Source organism: Cyanistes caeruleus, chromosome 3 (genome assembly GCF_971803275.1).
Source record: "Cyanistes caeruleus chromosome 3, bCyaCae1.hap1.1, whole genome shotgun sequence".
Taxonomy (NCBI): Eukaryota; Metazoa; Chordata; class Aves; order Passeriformes; family Paridae; genus Cyanistes; species Cyanistes caeruleus.
Genome location: NC_141703.1, coordinates 29,913,811 through 29,932,880, shown reverse-complemented (window position 1 = coordinate 29,932,880; position 19,070 = coordinate 29,913,811). Strand labels below are relative to the sequence as shown.

Sequence of the window (19,070 nt, the reverse complement as noted above, 5' to 3'; positions counted from 1 at the left end):
TTTTTTCAAATTATACCCTCTAAGCCTAGAGGCTTTGTCCCTTCCCTTGGATCTTTCTTTGGTATTTTATTGACATGTCAGCAGCAGCCCCATGGGATCTTGGCTTTGCTTTGTTGGAGGTAACTTAGGAAGTTGCCAGTGCCATTTCACCATTTCACTTGTGCCTCTGTTGGCATGGCCTTCTTGGTGATGCCACTGCCTAGCATCAGAACTGGTTCACTCTTTCTGGGGAGTGTTATTTTTCAGCTGATGTAGGCTTAGCCCTGCAAATGCTTGTTCTGGCAATAGCAGTTGCCCATGGAGAGCTGTGAAGCCAGGTACAAGGCACCAGGGAAGGGAGTGGAGGGAACATTTTAAGTTAATTTCACTGACAAAGCCAGAGTTTCCTGAAATTATGGCCTTTGTGGACCTCATGCTGTATAAAATGAAAGGGAAACTTAAACCAATTAAGCTTGTATATTAATTGTGGAAATTCTTACGTGGTTTTAAATTTCCTTCAACAGCACTGGGGTTTTAATTTTTCATTTGAAAGGATAGTTAATTCTCACCTAAGCTTTTTTTCCCTTTCTTTTGCATTTTTGTGCTAATTCACTCGTCATTTTAAAGTTACTTTCCAAGCACAGCTCTACTCATTGTAAAATATAACACAAAATGAAAATCCCTTCAACATTCAAATAAAAGTGACTTGGAAACTGAAGAAGAAAGCTTTCAGAGGGCAGATTTCAGTAGTTTTAATGTTTGTTTAAAATACATGCTCTACACTTTAAGTTCAACTCCTGTAATTTACCTCACTAAGTCACAACTCTCAAAGATTTATGAATTCACAGGGAGATTGCACAATACACGAAGTTCAACATGGGGATAAATTTGCAGAATTAAAGATGGCTGTACTCAGACCAGGGGCACTGCAGGAATTTATGCTCTCACAGATTACTTGCAGAAGCCCACTAGAAATGCCCATGTAGAAGTGCTTCATTCTGGAGACAGGATGACTTCTGTACCAGCTCAGGCCATATTAAAGGCTGGTTGTTACCAGATCTGTAAATTTTTTTGGATCAGCTTGCTGTGCATCAGATGCAGACACATAACATCATCTTTCCATTCAGTTAGCCCAAGTATAGAGAAATATTTCTGTGCTAGCTTTATGCCTTTTTTACCAAGTTTAAGCTGATTTCAGTATCTTCTCTGTTAGATGTTCTGTGACAAAATGACTCCCTCAGAATTTTTGAACACATTTGAATTGACAGAATAAGTTCATAAAGGTTCAGTGATTTGCATCACATCGTCATGGCATTTCTGACTCATTATATGGCACATCAAGACTATGTTCAGGGTCATGCCAAAACAAGGCCCAAGTTCTTGAAAAGTGATCCCCACTGATCTGCTCACAAGCCTGGCAGGCTTGCAGACTCAACTTGAACCCTTTTTTATGTAAGCTGAAGGGCTCTGAAAGAACAACACGACTACCTCCATACTCACTGCCTTTCTGCTTTCACCACAGTGCGGACACAACAGAGCTGGACAAAACAAAATAAAATCTGAAAACAGGTGTTATTTCCAATAAATGTGTTTGATCACGTGGCTCTTGTAAGGACAATGCAGTGACAGGAGCCCAAGAGCAGGAGGAAATGCATATGATAAGTGCTCATCTGCCTTGTGGGGAAGGCCTGCGAGATCCCTGCACAAGCACTGCCTGTAAATGCCTGCACAGCCACAGCCACAATCATGTTGGCAAAGCAACTCTTCTTATTCCAGGGCACAAATGTGGCATAAGCAGGTTGTCTCTCTCCTGAAGACAGATCCCAGAAACTCTGGGTGAGCATCCCCAGGTGCCCTTGGGTGAGATAAAGCACATCAAGACAAATGTGAGAAGAGACAATACTCCCTGAGGAGTTCTGACTCAGATGGGGAGGAAAAGAGTTTGTTCATAGCCGCTACAGATATGGCTCAGGGCCCTGTATAAGAGGTGAAATAAGTGTCACACTTGGGTCATGGGAAGATAGCTACAAGCCAGCTTAGCTACAAGCAGAGATAGCCTGTGACAGCCAGTCACACTCAGTAATTGCGTGCTTTGTGTGACAGATAGCAGACCCAGAAACAGCTAGCTTGTTAAAACCCTGGAGCATGGGCAGTGTACAAAAATATACATGGGATATTCTCAATTAGCCCAAGCATGCAACAGTATCTTTTATGCCAGAGTTTGTGCGTTGTTGCCTGGTTTAAATCCAGCTGCAGGACTGACAACCGTCTGATATGAAATACAAGGTTCTGGACTGTACTGTGAGTTCAGTCTGGGTAGATCAGTTAGGGATGTGGAGTCAGCGAAGGACTGTGGGAACATGAAATCACCCTTTCTTCTGTGCAGAAGCAGTGTCCTCACACAGGCTATGGCTCCACGGATGCAAGTCCTGTGTGGGCATGTTCAGAGTCAGATTCAAAATGCCCCAGTTCAGTGATGTAAATTTCTGAACTTCACTCTGCTGGTTTAGATTTGTTCACAGATTTCTCTGGAAGCATGTTGTCCTGGCAAAACTTCATACCATTTCAGCCATCAGCTCCTCATGTCCTATAACTCTAGATGGAAAAGGTATCATCATTCTTCGTCACAACCAGCATAAAAAAATAACATAAAAATTGTATTATGTTATTTTCATAAGGACATTTTCATACGTTTGTCTTCTGGATTAAGGTAGAACTGCTGGGTGCTCCAGTACTGCACAAGTGTGATATTAATTATTATAGGCCTAAGGTTAACTTTTCCCCTTAAGCTATACTGCCGTGCCATTTGAGTTAACTCTTCCCAAAATGACTTTCAGGACATGGTTTTGTGGTACCATGTCCTGAAAGATCTCTGTGCAATAACAACTTGAGAAATCCCCACTCTCACATAACTGTCCACCACTCATTTAAAGCAGGGTGCTAATGAGAGGTAAAGCAAAGCTTGCAAAAAAATAAAGATGGTGTATTCGTTTTTGCTAAGATCAGCCTAGCTACCAAACCACAATACAGGGAAGCCATACGAGCACAGCTGAAAAAACAGCACAGATGTGGAGCCTGGCAGGGGATGGAGAAAGGTGGGCACCTCCAAAGTGCTGACATTGCTGACTGTACTGTGCCTTCCCGCATGGTACTGAGCAGCTGTGGAATGGGCTCTGACTCACTTTGCCACTCTTCCTGCTCTAGCGGGATTGCTATATTTAGACAGCCCCTGTGTTTCAAGAGTCCTTTCAACCCAGTCCCCAAAATGCTAACAGAGGAAGCCAGCCAGGGTGTGGGCAGTGATGGCCTCAAAGAGTACAGCTGGTGGAAAGCCGCTCCTTTGTGGCCCTGTGAACTTCATGTCACCTACATCAACATCTACATGTGCGCCCCCAAGCTTGGGTCCAGCTAAGTGCCTGAGCCTCGGCTGCATGCTGGAATGAGGGAAACCCATCAGCCAGGGAGGCAGTGCAGTATCCTGAGGAGCAGGAGGCAGCAGGACGTCACCAGCAGCAGTGTGTGCGCAACTGGGCAACCAGAGCTGCAGGAACATGTCCACCCCATATGACATTGAGATGCAGCATGAAAGAACCTGGGTGTGCCAGCAGTGATCACACAGAACAGCTCTCTCGTGGAGGTGTGAGATAGGGGTGGTGGAAACAGCAGAGGAGGAGAGGAGCCTAAGCTGGAGGGAGGCTGATTGTGTGGCATCCTTCTGTAACTGATCTGTTCCCAGTATGTGTTGTAATAAATAGCATGAGAAGAGCCTCCCAGCCTGCCTTTGCTCTTGGGATCCCACTTGCAGAGGGAGAGCTGGATTATGCAAAGCCTCACTCAGCCCTGCTCGATACCCTGTCCTCTGTTACTTATCACCCCAGATTGAGCCTCCCTCAGGGATTTTTTCAGCCAAGGAGAGAACCATTTCCCTAGAGTATGACGGGCACAGGGCACATGTCTAACACTTCATGTTATAAAGGAGGTCAAAATCACTCCCATTTTCCACACAGAGAACAGGAGTGGAAGCAGGAAATGAGATGCCCGAAGGCTATGGGATGAATCAGTAGTAGAACAAAATGAAAATTCAGAACTTCCTGTCTCTTTACTCATCTCCTTGAATACTCTTGATGATTAAGCTCATAAAAAGTTAGTGCAGTTGATGACCTCTGCATCTCTGGTCAGTGATTAGGGCCCCGGCACATGAAAAGCGGAAAATTATAGAACAAAGACAATTTCAAAGAACTGGAAAAAAAACAGAGGGCAAGGAATTTCTTTTGTGGCTACAACATAAATGTTGGGTTCCCATTACTCCCACAGTATCTCTTCCAGTAAGGAAGGAAGTTTCTCTAGTTTTACCCCTATGGGTCCACTGAGAGTTGAAATTGGCTTAAGCCACAGCCACAACCAAGAGGTAATGCTATGGTTACATTTCCTGCCCTCCACTTAGTTTCTGACCCCTCTGCTTCCCTTTTGTTAACACAACTGCTCAAGGAGGCACGTGACGAACCAGCCCAGGGAACTGATCAATAGTAATATTAAAAGTTATTTTCGTTTTGTGGGTTAGCTTTGCTATGAGTCCCGGCTCACTACACAGCTGTAGGAATGCTCATACCCACACAAGGGATGAGATGCCATTCAACAGGAATAAATGGCCAGAGAAAGGGAGGCTCAGGACCCCTCTTTCAGGGATGCTGAAACTGCTCAGGGAGCTCTAACTCCTCTGTTCCCTTCACTGCTATGAGCACAGTGAGCAGGAATGGGTGCAACTGCGTTTGAGGGAGATGGAAAGCAGCACACTGGTCACAGCTTTCTCCTGCTTTGTTCCCCAATGGACAGAGTGGCCTCAGATTTTTTGATGCTTCTACTGAAGTTTGTCATTAAAAACACCAGGTATGCTCTGTGAGGTGATGATCCACAGAGATGAAAATGACTTTCCTTGCATTTAGTCTTCATTATGATTTTTGATGGCTGTCTTACTCTGTCTCCTTCAGGATCGCTGGTTTCACTGAGGAAGAGTTGAAACAGACCGCTCATCTTCTTTCCAGTGGTTTTAGGTTTGGTCTCTTAACCTTTAGACTTTCAAACTGGGTAAGTACACTGAGCTGGTGAAGAGCATGATTAACATGTGAACAGAGTGGTTTTGGCCACAGCCTGAAGAGGCTTCTTCCTCAAGAAAGCAAGCCTTTCATCCTTCCACTTGAGTAGGAAGGAAAAGGAAGGTGAGGCGTCATGGTGCTTCACCCTGGGAATTAGCAGGAGGCTGTCTTGCGGCTTTTACTGCTTTATGAAAACAATTTTTACCTAAAGTTAAGGGATGCCTTACTTTTCAAGAATTCACAATCTTGCTGCTAACACTTCAGCGGTCTTTAGTGTAATACTAAAATACACCAAAGAACTGAACTCAATGTAATGAAACAAAAGCTCAAAGCATAGAGGGGACACTGCGGTGGAGCCACATCGCAGGTATGGTGAAATGAGGTGTGATAGCTAAAATGTGAATGGTGAAAATGTGTATTTGGGCTCAGATCCTCATCTCTAAAAAACCTGGACTGTACTTTTCAGAGGCACAAGAAAGTTGTTACATACTGGGTTTGGAAAACTCACAGTTTAGAGGTGGGGCTTGAAAATCTTTCAGTATCCAGAAACACATAGCAACAGTCTCTGAGGTATTATTAACATTACAGAAGGGGATTCTGGAGTTACAATAGACATGTTCCACAGAAATATCTTATTCATAACAACAGTGAAGAAAGCAAGGATCAGGAGGGGACTAGAAATGAGGACACCACTATGATGCTTCATGAGTAACCCAGCATGAACATGATACGGAAATCTGTTTGCCCATCTTAAAAAGGAAGGCGTTAGAAGCAGAAATGGTTCAATGAAGGGTAAATATGGAATGAGTTCCATTCATGGTATCACTAAAAAGAGCAGAATTTGCTAGCTGGCAAAAACTGAGGGGAAAACACACCAGAAGTTTATAGAAAATGAATATAATGAAGAAAATGAATAGGAATGATTGGTGTCTTTTCCAAAACAAGAACAAGAAGGGTTGTTTGGTTTTTTCCAATCTAGCAAAAGATGGTCTCCACATAACATGCTAGCTCAGCTTTGGAGCTCCCTGCCAGAGGACACTGTAAGAGCCAGAAGCATGTGTCCAGAAGCACGAACCCACAAAGTAAACGGCTGATTTAATGGAAGGAAAACATCATCAAAAATAAGAAATGCAGTAACACCAAATGCTGCTAAAAAACTCCCTGAGCTGTAGAGAGGTGGTAAAATAAGCCAGGGAAATATTACTGGATGGTAAAGTATCCCTGTGATCTTCTTTCAGCATTTACTACTGGCTACCTCTGGAGATGGACATGAGGACAGACAGGCAATGGATCTGACCTACCAAGGCTTCTCTTACGCATAAAAAGGCTGAGTTAAATAAGCCATGTAATGCAAACCAGGCCAATGATAATAAATCTTTGTGGAAATCCACTTTTCAAAACCTACTGCATCTTCTAGACTTGACCTTACTCCTGTGCGTGCACTCAGGCAGACAAACCACCAAATCCATTTGAAATCATTTGCCTCTTCCTGACTATAGGTTGCTATACAGAAAAAAAAAGTTTCCTGGTCTAGGCTGGCGTTTCCTTCCTTTGTATCTACACTTAAAGTGAAAATGAAGTATGCCATTAAACTGTTATGGTAATTTATCCTTACACTTTCTGCTCAACAGGTTTGCTTTGTTTTAAAAGTATGTTTCTGTGATACTTATAGCTATGTATATGTAATTTTGTGGTTAAATTAGAAGAGAGAGGAAAACCCTGGTTCCCACAGGAAACATAACTCGACCTCTTGCAAGCAGGTAACATTTTTGCCGTATCAGTGTGATAAAGAACTTCAATGAGAAACAAATCCTGCCAAGGTTTACACCTGTGTGCAACTGCCTGATGTGTCTTGCTCAAGTGAGGTTAATGAGATTTTTCCATGATTCAAATTCTGCTGGATGATTCTTCTGGGCAGGAAGGGGGCCTGAGACAGCCCTATCAGGAAATGAGGTGGTAAAGTATGAGAGATGGGTCTGGTTCTGCGGGTCAGAACTTCACTCTCTTTCTGTAGAGATCTCTTCACGGGACACCAATGTTTGTGGGCCTGGGGTCTCGGGACAATGTGACATTTTGCCGGTCATCTCACCGGGCACGGCAAGAGAAAACACTGACCGCCCGGTGAACAGCAGCCGTGACAGACGCACGCTGTCGGCGCTGTCCCGCGGGGGCGCGGCGGGGCTGCAGGGCCACGCACCGCGGGCCGCTCGCTGCAGCGGGGCGGCCGCACGGCCCTGCCGCGGACACGCCTGGGGCTCCGGCCGCCGGGGCCCAGCGCCGGGGGCGGCGGGGAAGGGCCGCCTCCGCCCCGCGGGGCTATTGTTGGGCGGCGGGGCGGGCGGGCTGTGCGGCCGCTTCTCTCCCCGCCCGCCCGCTCCCTCCCTCCCTCCCTCCCTCTCTCTCTCTCTTTCTCTCTCTCCCCGCGAGTTTACCCAGCAGTGCTCTGGTGCGGGCGCGTTTCCGCCGGTTTTTCCTGTTGGAGAAGGGAAGGGGGAGCTATTCTCTCTCTCGCTCTCTCCGCTCGCAGTATATTTTCTCCTCCTCCTTCTCCTCCTCCTCCTCCTCCTCCTCCTCCCCGGCTATCTTTGTCTGGCTCGCAGCACCCCGCTCCAGCCCCACGCCCCTGCCCCGCCGCCGCCGGGACGCGCAGCCCGTGCCCGCCGGTGCCCGGCCGCCGTTTGATGCGAGGGCAGCGCCGCGGGAAGGGCTCGGAGGCGGCGGGGGCTCCGCCGCGGCGCTGGGCGTGAGCCGCCCCCCCATGCGACAGCGGGGCCGCGGCTGCCACTGCCGGCTCCCGGCGTGAGCGCCGCCGGCCGGGCCGAGCCGTGCCGTGCCATGCCCGGGTGCGGGGCGCATCGTGAGGCTGCCAGAGGCTGCCGGCACCGGCGCCGCTCCTGCCGCCGCCGCCGCGACATGGTGTGAGCCCGCTGCCGCCGGGGACGCGCGGGCACTCGCCGACTCACCCGCTCAGCCACCGACCGGCCGGCCGGGATCCTCGGGGGGATCCAGCCCCGCACTGCAGCGCGGGGAGACGGACCGAGGGACAAAACGCAGCACTCCTTCCTCCTTCCCTTCCTTCACCTCCCTTTCCCCCCTCCTCCTCCTCCCACCATCCATCTATCTATCCATCATCCCCCCCGCCAACCCCTCCCAATGCTGAAGAGTTTCAACCCGGCGGGGCTGGAGTGAAGAAGGGAAGGGCGGAAGGGAGGAGAAGAGCGGAGCTCCGCGCAATTCACAGCTGCTCCAGGGAGGGGGGAGCGGCCTCGCTATTATTTAACAGAGAAGAAAAAAAAAAATTAAAGGAAAAAAAAAAAAAAGAAAAGAAGAGACGGGAAAATGGCGAACGATTCTCCTGCAAAAAGTCTGGTGGATATCGACCTTTCCTCCCTGCGGGTGAGTGCCGGGGGCCGGGGCGGGGGCCCCCCGGGGCCGGCGCGCCCCTTGCCGGGGCTGCGGGGCCGCTGGGCTGGGAGCGGCCGGGCCCGGTGGCGGTGCCGGGGCGCGGGGGGCCACGGCCGCATGCGGGGAGCCCTCCCGCGGGGGCGGGCGGGGGGACCGCGGCCCTGGGCTGCTTTTCCTTTGTTTGCATGTATTGGCATGTGCGTGGAAAAACAGGGCGCAACAGCTGCACGCCGCCAGCAGCCGGGTTCGCTGGCTGGGCTATGCCAGCAGCCATCGCCTGAACAAAAATGTAACCCCGCTTCTCTTCTCCCCTTTCCTCCCCCTCCCCCTCTGCCCCTTCCTCCCCCTAGGACCCCGCTGGGATTTTTGAACTGGTGGAAGTGGTTGGCAATGGCACGTACGGGCAAGTCTACAAGGTTTGTGTCAGAATTTCTTCTCCTTTTATTGTTGCCGATTTTCCAGAGGGTGCCCGGTGCCTGAGCACACGGCTGAAGGCGAGCCACCCGCACTGGCGGCCGGAACAGTGAGGGGTGGTAGAAGTGTTGCCCTTGTCATTGTTGCTGGCCTTGTCAAGTTTGTCAGCCTCTACTTCTGCTTTTTCGGATGGGTACAAATTACTCTCCCAAGTACCCATCCTGTAATGATGAAATACGCCTTCATTGTCCTAATTCTTCTCTGTGGTCCTTCCAGAGAAATGACCAAACCAAGTGGACGCTGTCAGAGTCTGGCTGGGTTATACAAACACGTCCACAGGCTTATTCAGCTTTGCTGCTGGAAATCCTTATGGAAGTTGCTGCTGCTGCAGTGACTTTAGACAAAGACATTGGCCTTAATTAAAATTGTCACCCGGTTTTCTTGTTGGAAAACCTTCAGAGTGTTGAAGCTGTGGAGTTGGGGGCGAGTGCATCTGATGGGCGGTGCAGAGATGAGGGGTGCAGAGTGACAATAATAAGTGACCGAAGCAGAGAAGCTTTTTTTGTGAAAATCAGAATTCCCAGAATAACCTGTTTGACAAGTGTATGACTTTAAAAAATAGAAATCAGAGAGTGCCCATGTGGGTGTGAAACTAGCCTACTTTTTTCTTTTTTTCTTTTTTTTCCCTTTAGTGTGCAGTCAGTGGAACAAACAGATCTTGAGCTTGCATGACTTTGCAGCGAGTGCTAGCTACCAGGATGACTAATTATTCGCACAGACTTAATACTAGGCTAAAGATTGAAGGCTCTAGCCTTAAACTGTAGAAATGCAAGATGCATTTGGAGAGAGGAGAGAGATGAAGATGCTTAGCTGCATGTTTGGTTTTTCGGTTGCTTTTTTGTTGTTGCTGTTGGTTTTTTTTTCTTAATGCTTATAAACAAGGGAGTGTAATTGGTGAGTTTCCCTGATGGCAAGATACTGCTGCTTGCAGCTCCAGTAACTAAATAAAGCACTTTGGTGCCTCTTCTGCAAATGAAACACATGTCAGTTTGTTTTGAGGGCGTGAACCTCAGCCTTCCTGATGGAGAATTAGTCTGCCTGCGCAGTGTATTAGTTGCTTTTTAAGCCTTGAGCTGGAATAGCTAGGCTGCTGCTGTTGGTATAAAGTTGGAAAAAAGAATGTGGCTCAGAAGGCCACAGGAGATAGGGAAGATAAGTAAAAAGCTGCACTTTGACACAACCTTGACCATTTGAATTTTTTCTGCCATTTGAAAGGACACCATTTTTTTTCTGTAATCATTTGCTACCAGAACTTGCATCATCTGAGCCTTTATTAAAAAAAAAAATAATATTAGGGTGTGAATGTGTGACTTGAAACTCTCCTGTTAAATATTGCCATTTAGTGCATTGTTTCTTAGCGTACTTGTTAATGCTTTTGAGTTAATGAGCAAAGTTCTCCTTAGTTTAACAGTCTTGACAATAGAAATTTTAAATTTCATTTTCTTTAGGGTAGAGCTCAGGATAGTTAGCATTGGAAAGGAAACTGAGCCACGTGCATTTATTGTCTTGGAAGAGTTGAACGAACACCTGATGTGTAAGGGCATGGCTGTCACTGTGACAATGGGGAGCAACAGGCAGTCTCCTTTCTTGCTGCAGAGCCTGCTAGACAGTAATGGATTGAGAGATGTTTAAGTTTGGGTTGGCACTGCTTTTAGGCATTGGTGTATATACACTGCTGATGTGGACACTTAACAGGGCTATATGTAAACAAATAATAGCAAACCAAAAAACTTCCTTGCTGCGGTAAGCATCTTTCTTTTTAAACTAATGAAGTTATGTAGAAAAAAAAAGAATTAAAAAAAGAAGTTGTTGCAGTAGTATTTAACTTTTCTTGCTAGGAAAAATGCTCCGGGGCACCCAAAGATGAGACTGTTTTGAGGGCTTTCGTAGGAACTGCATAATCGAGGGAAAAACGTGTTTACGCTGCGTTTGCTTGTTGCCTTCCGCTTTCCTCCTACCCAGCAACCACTTCTTGAAATCCCTCTTCCCGGATGGTTTTATTTCGCTTCTGAGCCGTCTGTCCTCCCGAGGGACTGTGTGTGGGGTGGGCTGTGGGTCGCTTTTGGGGAGCTCGGAGATGTAGTTTGATGTAGTTGCACATGGGTGTCCGGGCATCGGCGATGATGTCACCCGGGAGCGGGATTGGCTGGCTACCTGCCACTGCGGGGAGGACACGGAGCCAGCCGGGAGGCCATGACGTTATCTCTTTGTCTGGCTCATACACCCGCCGATGATGCCGAAGGTCGCTCGCCTGCCTGGGGACTCGGCTTGCCAGCAGCGGTGCGAAGGGGACTGCGCCAACCTGTTGGAAAGCAGAAAATAGCCCCGTTTATTCTGCTCTTTGCCTTAGCTGAGCTAGCTGGAAATAGCACATCTGTCTGCCTAGCGATATTTCTGTAGCTAGTTGTACCGTAGTGATTTATTTAGCTATATGTAAGTGTATAGATGTTTATACGTGTATGAAACGTGAGGGCAGCCCTCGGATGTTTGGAACCTAAATGCAAGTGGAGTTACTCCTGCATTTTATGCATTAAATGGGTTGGCTTAGGTGGAGTGTTACTGTGGGCCTGGGACCTCACTGGTGAGGTGGTAAAAAATCTTAAGTTTTAGTTTGCTGTGCTTGAATTGGGGTAATACCTTCAAACTGAGAGTAGGTTTAGATTAGGTATTGGGAAAAAATCCTTTACTGTGAGGGTGGTGAGGCACAGGAACAAATTGCCCAGAGAACTCGTGGATGCCCTATCCCTGCAAGTGTTCCAAGGCTGGGCTTTGGATGGGGTTTTGTGCAGCCTGGTCTAGTGGAAAGTGTCTCTGCCTATGACAAAGGGCTTGGAACTAGATGATTTTTGAGATCACTTCCAACCCAGACAGTTCTGTGATTCTACGATCATAAATTTCATAGAGTTTATATTATAATTTCCATCTTCATAACCTTGCTTACACCTCTGCTGTGTGAAGAAGCCTTTTGTGTTAAGAGCAGCTTGTTCGGAAGTGGTGAATTAATGGATTGGGGCGGGGGGAGGAGGTTCCCAGCCCTGAGTGGGTAAAAGAAAAGGGTGTTTGGGGAAGCCTTTGCCCAGTACAGGGGAGGGGGCATTGGCCAGTGCCTCATTCGTCCTGGGGCCAAGCAGAGCTGCTCTACTGCTGCTCGGAAATCCTGGGGAACGAGTTGTTTTCCCTTTTGTAGTTGGTTCGAAACCCGAGAACGGTGGCGTGGAAGTTGCACCACTTAGATTAGAGCGAAAGCAAAGGGTTAAACGCTGCCAAGTACGGAGGGCAGACTTCCCTCCGAGCCGAGGCGGGAAGGACCGGCCGCAGAACCCCCTAGGTGGGTCGTTCTGACACTTTTAAGGAGTCCTAGGACAGTGCTGGAGTTGGGAGGGAGAAATTTCCCTTGTGTAGGTCGGTATCAGCTGGCGGGAGCCGAGCGGCGTGTGCGGGCCGGCCCGGGCCGCGCCCGTGCCTGCGGCGGGCGGGGAGCCCCGGCCGCCCCCCGCCCACTGCCAGCGCCGCTGGGCCCCGCCGGGCAGGGCGGCGGCACGGCAAGGACCGAGGGGGTTAGCCGGGCCGCTGCTCCCCGGGCCGGGCCGCTGCTCCCCGGGCCGGGCCGCTGCTCCCCGGGCCGGGCCGCTGCTCCCCGGGCCGGGCCGCTGCTCCCCGGGCCGGGCCGCTGCTCCCCGGGCCCACCGCTGCTCCCCGGGCCGGGCCGCTGCTCCCCGGGCCCACCGCTGGCTTGTGCTGGGCCGGGTGTGCTGCCCCTCTCCATCCCTCCTGAGTCAGCCCGCTCCCGCTGCCGCCTAACTGGGACTCGTAGCCAGCTCACCGAGTGATCGGCTGCCTAAAGGGCTTTTTTTGATCTTTTGCAAGTAGTGCGAGAAGCATTTTTAGCATTGCTGCGGTTAGATTTTAGTTTTTCACATCCAGCAGTAAGCTCAATATGAAGTTTGGATTGCACCAAATGAGAACACCCCCGGAATTTGTCTCAATATAAGTTCTGAACCGGGAGTTTGCTTCCCTTATGGTTTTTGTTTTGTTTTTTTCTTTTTAAATGCAAAATTTAGCTGTGACCTAAAGGCAGTTGGTTAATACTTTTGAAATTTTAAAATCTCTATCATCTGATCATTCATAGAGGCATAAAACTTCGTAATTTTGCTATTGAGACTGAACTATGTTAACTTGCTCAGTCACTTTCTCTTTTGTTGTGTGTGTAGTTTTTAAAGACATCTAACACTTTAACCATTGTGAATGCACACTTACATCTCACAAGACATGTAATTCTCTTGTGGCAGCAATGACTTGGGTGGAAGGATGTATTTATGGGAGTTCTGAGGCATAAGAGGAATGCACCAGGAAGATGAGAATTAGGGGTGATACTCCTAATTGCCCTCAGTGCAGGCTGAAGTGACTTTCTAAGAGCCTTGTAATAGTTAATTCATAGTGAAGGCTTCTTTTGTTGATCTATGTTGCAGCCTTCCAAAACTGCATGTAAATGATGTGTATTGTCTAACTGCTGGCTTGTAAAAGGAAGTGATGTAAGATGTGATCGTTTAAATGCTGATTTGAAAGTAAATTAAAACTTGGCTAAATGTTTTCCCACGCTAAGGATACCCTATTTTTGTCTTAATGGACTTTCTGTCTTACAAGGTGACTGAGTTGGGGGGTAGGAAGATAGGACAGTTCTCGGTGTTCTGTAGTAACTCAGTTAAGGGTGTTTTTTCCTCTCTCTCTTCCCCCCCCCCTTTGTTTCTTTCCCTGCTAAAGGGACATCATTGTGGATTCAAATGATTTTGTTAAACATGAATACAATTCCAGTCTTATCACTATAAAGACAAACTGTACTGGGGATCAGTGAGGTCACTGTCTTTCAGGAACTGGTCCAGACCAGCTCTCTTAAGTATGAATTGCACTTCTTCCCTTACTCCTCTGATTTTTTTTAGATTGTGTTGCAAAGTGAGACCTTGCTGTTTTAGAAATTGTGAAGGACCAGGCAGTGGCTGGAATATTGGCATTTTTTTGGGTCCTTCAGCTAGATATTTACTCTCCTGTCCTCCCCTAAACTGGCTGAACTTTTGACCAGTTCTCCATCACCCAAATCCTTCTTAATTAAATATACAAAAGCTAGGCAGGTGGCCAGTGGGGATTACTGATATTTATTTTTATTAAAAAAAAAAAAAAAAGGAAAAAGAGAAAAGAAAGCAGTGTGCCAGTTGTGGGTAACCACATGTCCCTCTTGTTCTTCCTCCCCCAGTCCCATCTGTCTGTTTGCAAAATGTGGGGGTTTTGCAGACTCCTGGGACAGGGACTTCTTATTCTGAACTAATTAGAAGAGGACCCAGCACTTTGAGGTGATGAATGTAACAAGATCCAGCCCAGAGTTTTGTGCTGACTCTGAGATTTTTTTTTTCAGCTTTCTATAGGAAGATGTTTCAACTGGTGTGGATAAAATTTCAGTTGAAATCATCACGTGCTTTTGCATGTGTGGACTCTCTTCCTCTTGACAATGGTAGGGTTCATTTCCCTGGGCTTGTATGGGTGGATGGTTTTCCCCATCAACATCTTTTCTTCTTTCACCAGGTATGAGGAAGGTGAGCTTTATTTGTAAGGCCTGGAATAGGGGTAATTTTGGGATAGTGAAGAAAGAAGAAAACCAGGAGTGTACACCTTCCACTACTTACTTAATTTTTATTCTCTCCTAGCAATGTCATGTAGTTTGGTGACTTGTCAACTTCCAGGCACCAGAGCCTTGGCTTGACAGTGTGCATAAATCCTTCTTTTGGTCTCTGGTGGTGATGGCAGGTCTGCACCTCCCACCCAAGGGAATGATGTAGAGGAACGTCCCCAAAGGCAATGCAGCATTATAAGAGGTGCTCACCTTTTGCATTTCCTTGCCTTCAGCATATACATTTTTTAGTATAAATTTTTGGACTAGAATGCTAGCTAACTTTTCTCATGTGGTCTAACATGTGTTTGTATACACACATTATGTTCTAGTCATCTTTTCAAGTGGTACTTGCTGTTGCAGGAAAGATTTTAGCCCGTTGTATACCTACCCTCCTGAGATCTGTTTTCTGTGGAGGAAAGTGGCATTTCTGTTTTTTCCATTTTATGTTTCTGACTGTACACTTTGGCTCCACCAGGCTTTGGATGATGTTGATATTTAAGCTCAGTAGCATTGACTTGCACAATGTGAGCTTGACTGTAGTCAAAGTTACAGAAAGATCCTTATCTGCATCGTTATTTTAGGTCTCAGCCCACAGAAAGTGGTGGAAAGAATTCAGCTTGCTTGAACGAGGGGTGGATTTGGGAGGGGATCTCATAGCTTTGCACAAGAGTTCTCTTATCAAATGCTTTGTTTGTAACATTATGGGTCCCTGATTATTTCTCAGTTTAGCACAGGCTCAAGAAAAGATACTATTGACTCTAAAATCAGACAACTATGGGAAGGAGGAGTAAAAAGCCCACAATTGTGCATACTTCTTGGGAACCTTGAGACAGCTTTGATTGTAGAGGGCTTGGAGATTTTGACATTGCATCTCAATATTATTTCCAAAGTGAATTTTCTGCCTTGGATGTGTTGTGAAACACTTTTACAGAGGCACAGAAAATATGCCAGTAATTACAAGCTGTGGAGTACTGCTGAATGGCCAATATGCTGTTGTGAAGCTCCAGTGTGATACCTCCACCTAATCCTCATTCCTGGTCCCCTGTCATGTCCTGAGCAAGGCTTGATGTATCTCCTCCAAGGTGGCCATGGGGCCCTGTAGTAGAAATAGGTACGGTGTGCTACCTATTTCAGTGTCAGAAACAGGACAGGGCAGCTTTTTGGAAGAGGAGCAAATACTGACTGGAGACTTGATAGTACTGCTGGCAAAGCACTCCCCTGCTCTCCCAGCTTTGCTGTCCGGCAGCAGAGTGAAAGCTGCTGTTCTGAGTGTAATGAATAATTACAATGTGACCTGTGGTGTTGGTTTTAATTTGCTGCTGATTGGGAAAGCTGTGAAAAGCACCACTAAAGAAGGGTGAAATCAGAGAGGCTGGGGAGTGATGTTCACCCTTTCAGAGGATTTGCACTTTTCAGGTACATAAGGATCAGAAAGAGATGTGGCTGGAGTAGGCTTCTCTCCACTTTACTTATAAATTGGTGCAACTACGTCCTGTCTCTAAGGCCCTGTGCAGCTCAGTTGTGTGGGCATGGAGGGTGTTGTCATATCCTAAATATTCTTCTATGGCCTTCTGCTTGACCTTGTATCATAGTTGCAAATGGAGGAAATTTATGGAAAGATTTGGAGTTAGGAAGAGACAGTAGGACAGTTCAGAGAGAAGCTACTACTACTGAAGGTGAATTTGCAGAGGAAATTGGAACATGAAGAAAGAGAATATGGCTTAAATGTAGAGAATGAATTAGAGGACTGTTCATAGTTGTGGGGAAGAAATGGTAGTGTGGAGTCAGGGAAGTGCTTAATATATGAAAACCTAAGGGACACTTTAGTTGTTAGTAGAAACATATTAGCATATATAATTTATATTAAAAATACACATATTATGAAAGAGATTAACTTTTAGCCATGGCAGCTCATTAATCAGCTGGGCATTGGGTTTATGCACATCAGGGGAATGTTCATTGACACAGGTTTTTGTGCTGATTTCAGCATAGCCCAGGTTGAGGAGACCTTCCTTAGCCCACCTAGCTGTGTTGTGACCATGTCCTAGAATAATGGATGTCTTTTGGGGGAGATTGCTTCTCACTCCTGGCAAAATGCTTCTTTCCCACCAGAGCCGCACCTCTCTGGGTTGCTCTGGCACTGTGGCCGTCATTATCACTGTACAAATAGGACACTGCAAGTGCCAACATGTCTTGATTGGCCTGTCTAGCAATAAAACAGCTAACATGGTAAAACTCCTAACATGGATGCAGTTATACTGGTACTGTAGGGCTTATCTGGTATGTCTCTGTCACCTCCCTTTGGAGCTGTCCTGTGCCACGCTGATAACAGTTGTTCTCCGCGCAGGGATTGCAGTGACTCATGGCTTTATACCTGTGGCTGAAGGAGCCACGTGAACTGCAGCCACTCTCTTCCTGGAGCGAGGTAGTGCTACCCCTGCAGAAGGTCTGCCCTGGGCTGTGGTCAGGATGTGGCTGCAGGGGCTGTTGGTGGTGTGCCACGGACATTTGTCTGCTTCCTCTCCTGCCCCTGTGTGCCTTGAGCCCCCCAATAGCTCCCTGGCTCTGGGGCTGCTGGTGAGGTCCATTTGCTCAGTGCTCTTTACACCATCCTGACTGAGAAAGTCCTCTGGGCACCATAGATTTGCAGCTTTGGAGGTGTGGTGCTGCTCCACTCTGTACCTACTTCCAAAGGTTTTCTCTCTAGTGGCACTCTGCATGTGGAAATCCGAGTCTGCACGTCCATCCATGACACCCCTGTGCTGCTTCTCTGATTACTCACTCTGTGCTGTCTTGTCCCCCAAAATGGCTTTTCCTTTCAGTTTGTCCGTCCATGGAGTTCCCCTCAGTTTCACTGGGTATTTTAGGGCTCTGAAAGTTGCGCAGTTTATGTGTAAATATTTGGGTTACCGTCTTCTCATGGTGTACCAGTCCATGGTATGGACTTGTTGGCTATAGTTCCTGCACTTGGAGACTTCAGCAGAGGACAGAGGTGAAATGGCAAAGTGTTACTTAGGTAGGTAAAAGAATGGCAGCAGCTCAGAATAATCGGTTGCATCAAATCTGTTTTATTGACTTCCTGGGGACTGCCAAGGCAGTAGTTTACTCTTGCTGGTGTACCTCAAAGCTGATGCACTCTGGGACTGGCACTGTTAAAAATTACTTGAAGTCTTAAAAATACGACAATTTCAGTTAAGCTCTGGCAGTTTCAAGAGCTTCTTTCCAGGATTGAGATAGAGTAGCTGTAGGGAATGACAGTGGTCAAGAGTTCATGATTCTAATTTAAATGCTAAGCTCAAAACAAAATAAACCTGTCTCAAAACTTGCTCACTAAACTGTCTAATGGTATTGTGTTGTTTTGTTTTCAAATGCAGAAAAGCTTAAGGTCTGTGGGTCTTAAAGTGTTACCTTAATCTATGCCCTGATTTGGCTTATGTAACTTAGAGTCAGGGACCCTCCCAATGTTAGTTTGGTTCATTATTTTTCTTTTTTTTTTGTGATGCCCAAAGGAAAATCAGTAGAAAACTTAAAAGGAAGCACAGGTATATCCATCTTACAAGGCTGTTGTCAAGAGGGAACACTTGTAACTGAGTTATAAACCCTTACAGATAGGGGTACAGAAAGAAAATCAAAGTGCTGGTGAACCCTTAGCTGTAGTCCACTGCCATAAGCTACTGCAATAATGAAAATAATTCTTGGGGGAACTGGTGCAGCAGTTTTCAAATAATGATGAGGTGTTTGCTTACTGGAAGCTCTAATTAAATTTGTTTTGTGCTTCCCAAAAAACTGATAGTACTGATGGGTGAAAAATGCATTTTGTAGTGAGAGCTGCTTTTACACACAAATGCTCAGTAATTTACAGCTTGTTTCTGTGCAGTGGGCTTGGATGATACTTTTGAAGGTGCGTAAGTAGATGGGCTGTTTACTGTACTTTTGCTGTCTGATCTGAGCTGTGTGCTCTTGGTCTCAGTGGAGAGAAATAGGACAGGAGAATGGCCTCTGGAGATAACTACCACAGGATGAGATAAATTGCTCTTTACCTGAGTCTTTGTTAGTTAAAATGGGAATTTTTGATGAGTGTCTCACTTTTATGTTTTCTGAATGTCTAAGATTGGACAGGTTGACCCCACTCTGTACCATGCGTATAGCAGCTCTTGCAGTCCATGTTCTTTGTGGGATATGTAGTAGGAGTGAAGATGGCTTTGTAAGTGAATATATGAAAGTGAGTGACATGTAAAATCCCACTTGCCCATCATGGAAGGGAAACACACATTTTTCTCAAAAAAACCCTCCTAAGTAAGTGGCCTGTTTTTGCATGTACCAAGAGGTGAATGTGCTTGCTCTCAGTTAGGATTCTCTGCACTCCTATATATGAAGTACGGGAACTTATATGAGAGTTATTCTCAATCAAATCCCTCAGAAGTTTTGCAGAAATAAATCTTATCTGTGTGCAAAAG

General features: G+C 46.7%; 1 protein-coding gene and 1 long non-coding RNA gene across 12 annotated transcripts in view; one reads left to right on the top strand and one right to left on the bottom strand.

Moving 5' to 3' along the window:
* Positions 1-362: 362 nt before the first annotated feature.
* On the bottom strand, positions 363-7,725 carry LOC147654046 (uncharacterized). Its single transcript, XR_015284368.1, has 2 exons — positions 7,505-7,725; positions 363-2,574 (listed from the first exon to the last, which is right to left on the bottom strand). It is a non-coding gene; the product is annotated as an uncharacterized LOC147654046 (long non-coding RNA).
* Positions 7,726-7,868: 143 nt separating this feature from the next.
* The window catches only part of MAP4K4 (mitogen-activated protein kinase kinase kinase kinase 4), a 163,970-nt gene continuing 152,768 nt past the window's right edge, over positions 7,869-19,070 (top strand). For all 11 annotated transcript variants that reach the window (XM_086880384.1, XM_086880388.1, XM_086880383.1 and 8 more), the window contains exons 1-2: positions 7,869-8,468; positions 8,828-8,893. In XM_086880384.1, the coding sequence (XP_086736510.1) occupies positions 8,412-8,468; positions 8,828-8,893 (123 nt within the window). In that variant the 5' untranslated portion in view covers positions 7,869-8,411. The remainder of the gene's footprint in view (positions 8,469-8,827; positions 8,894-19,070) is intronic.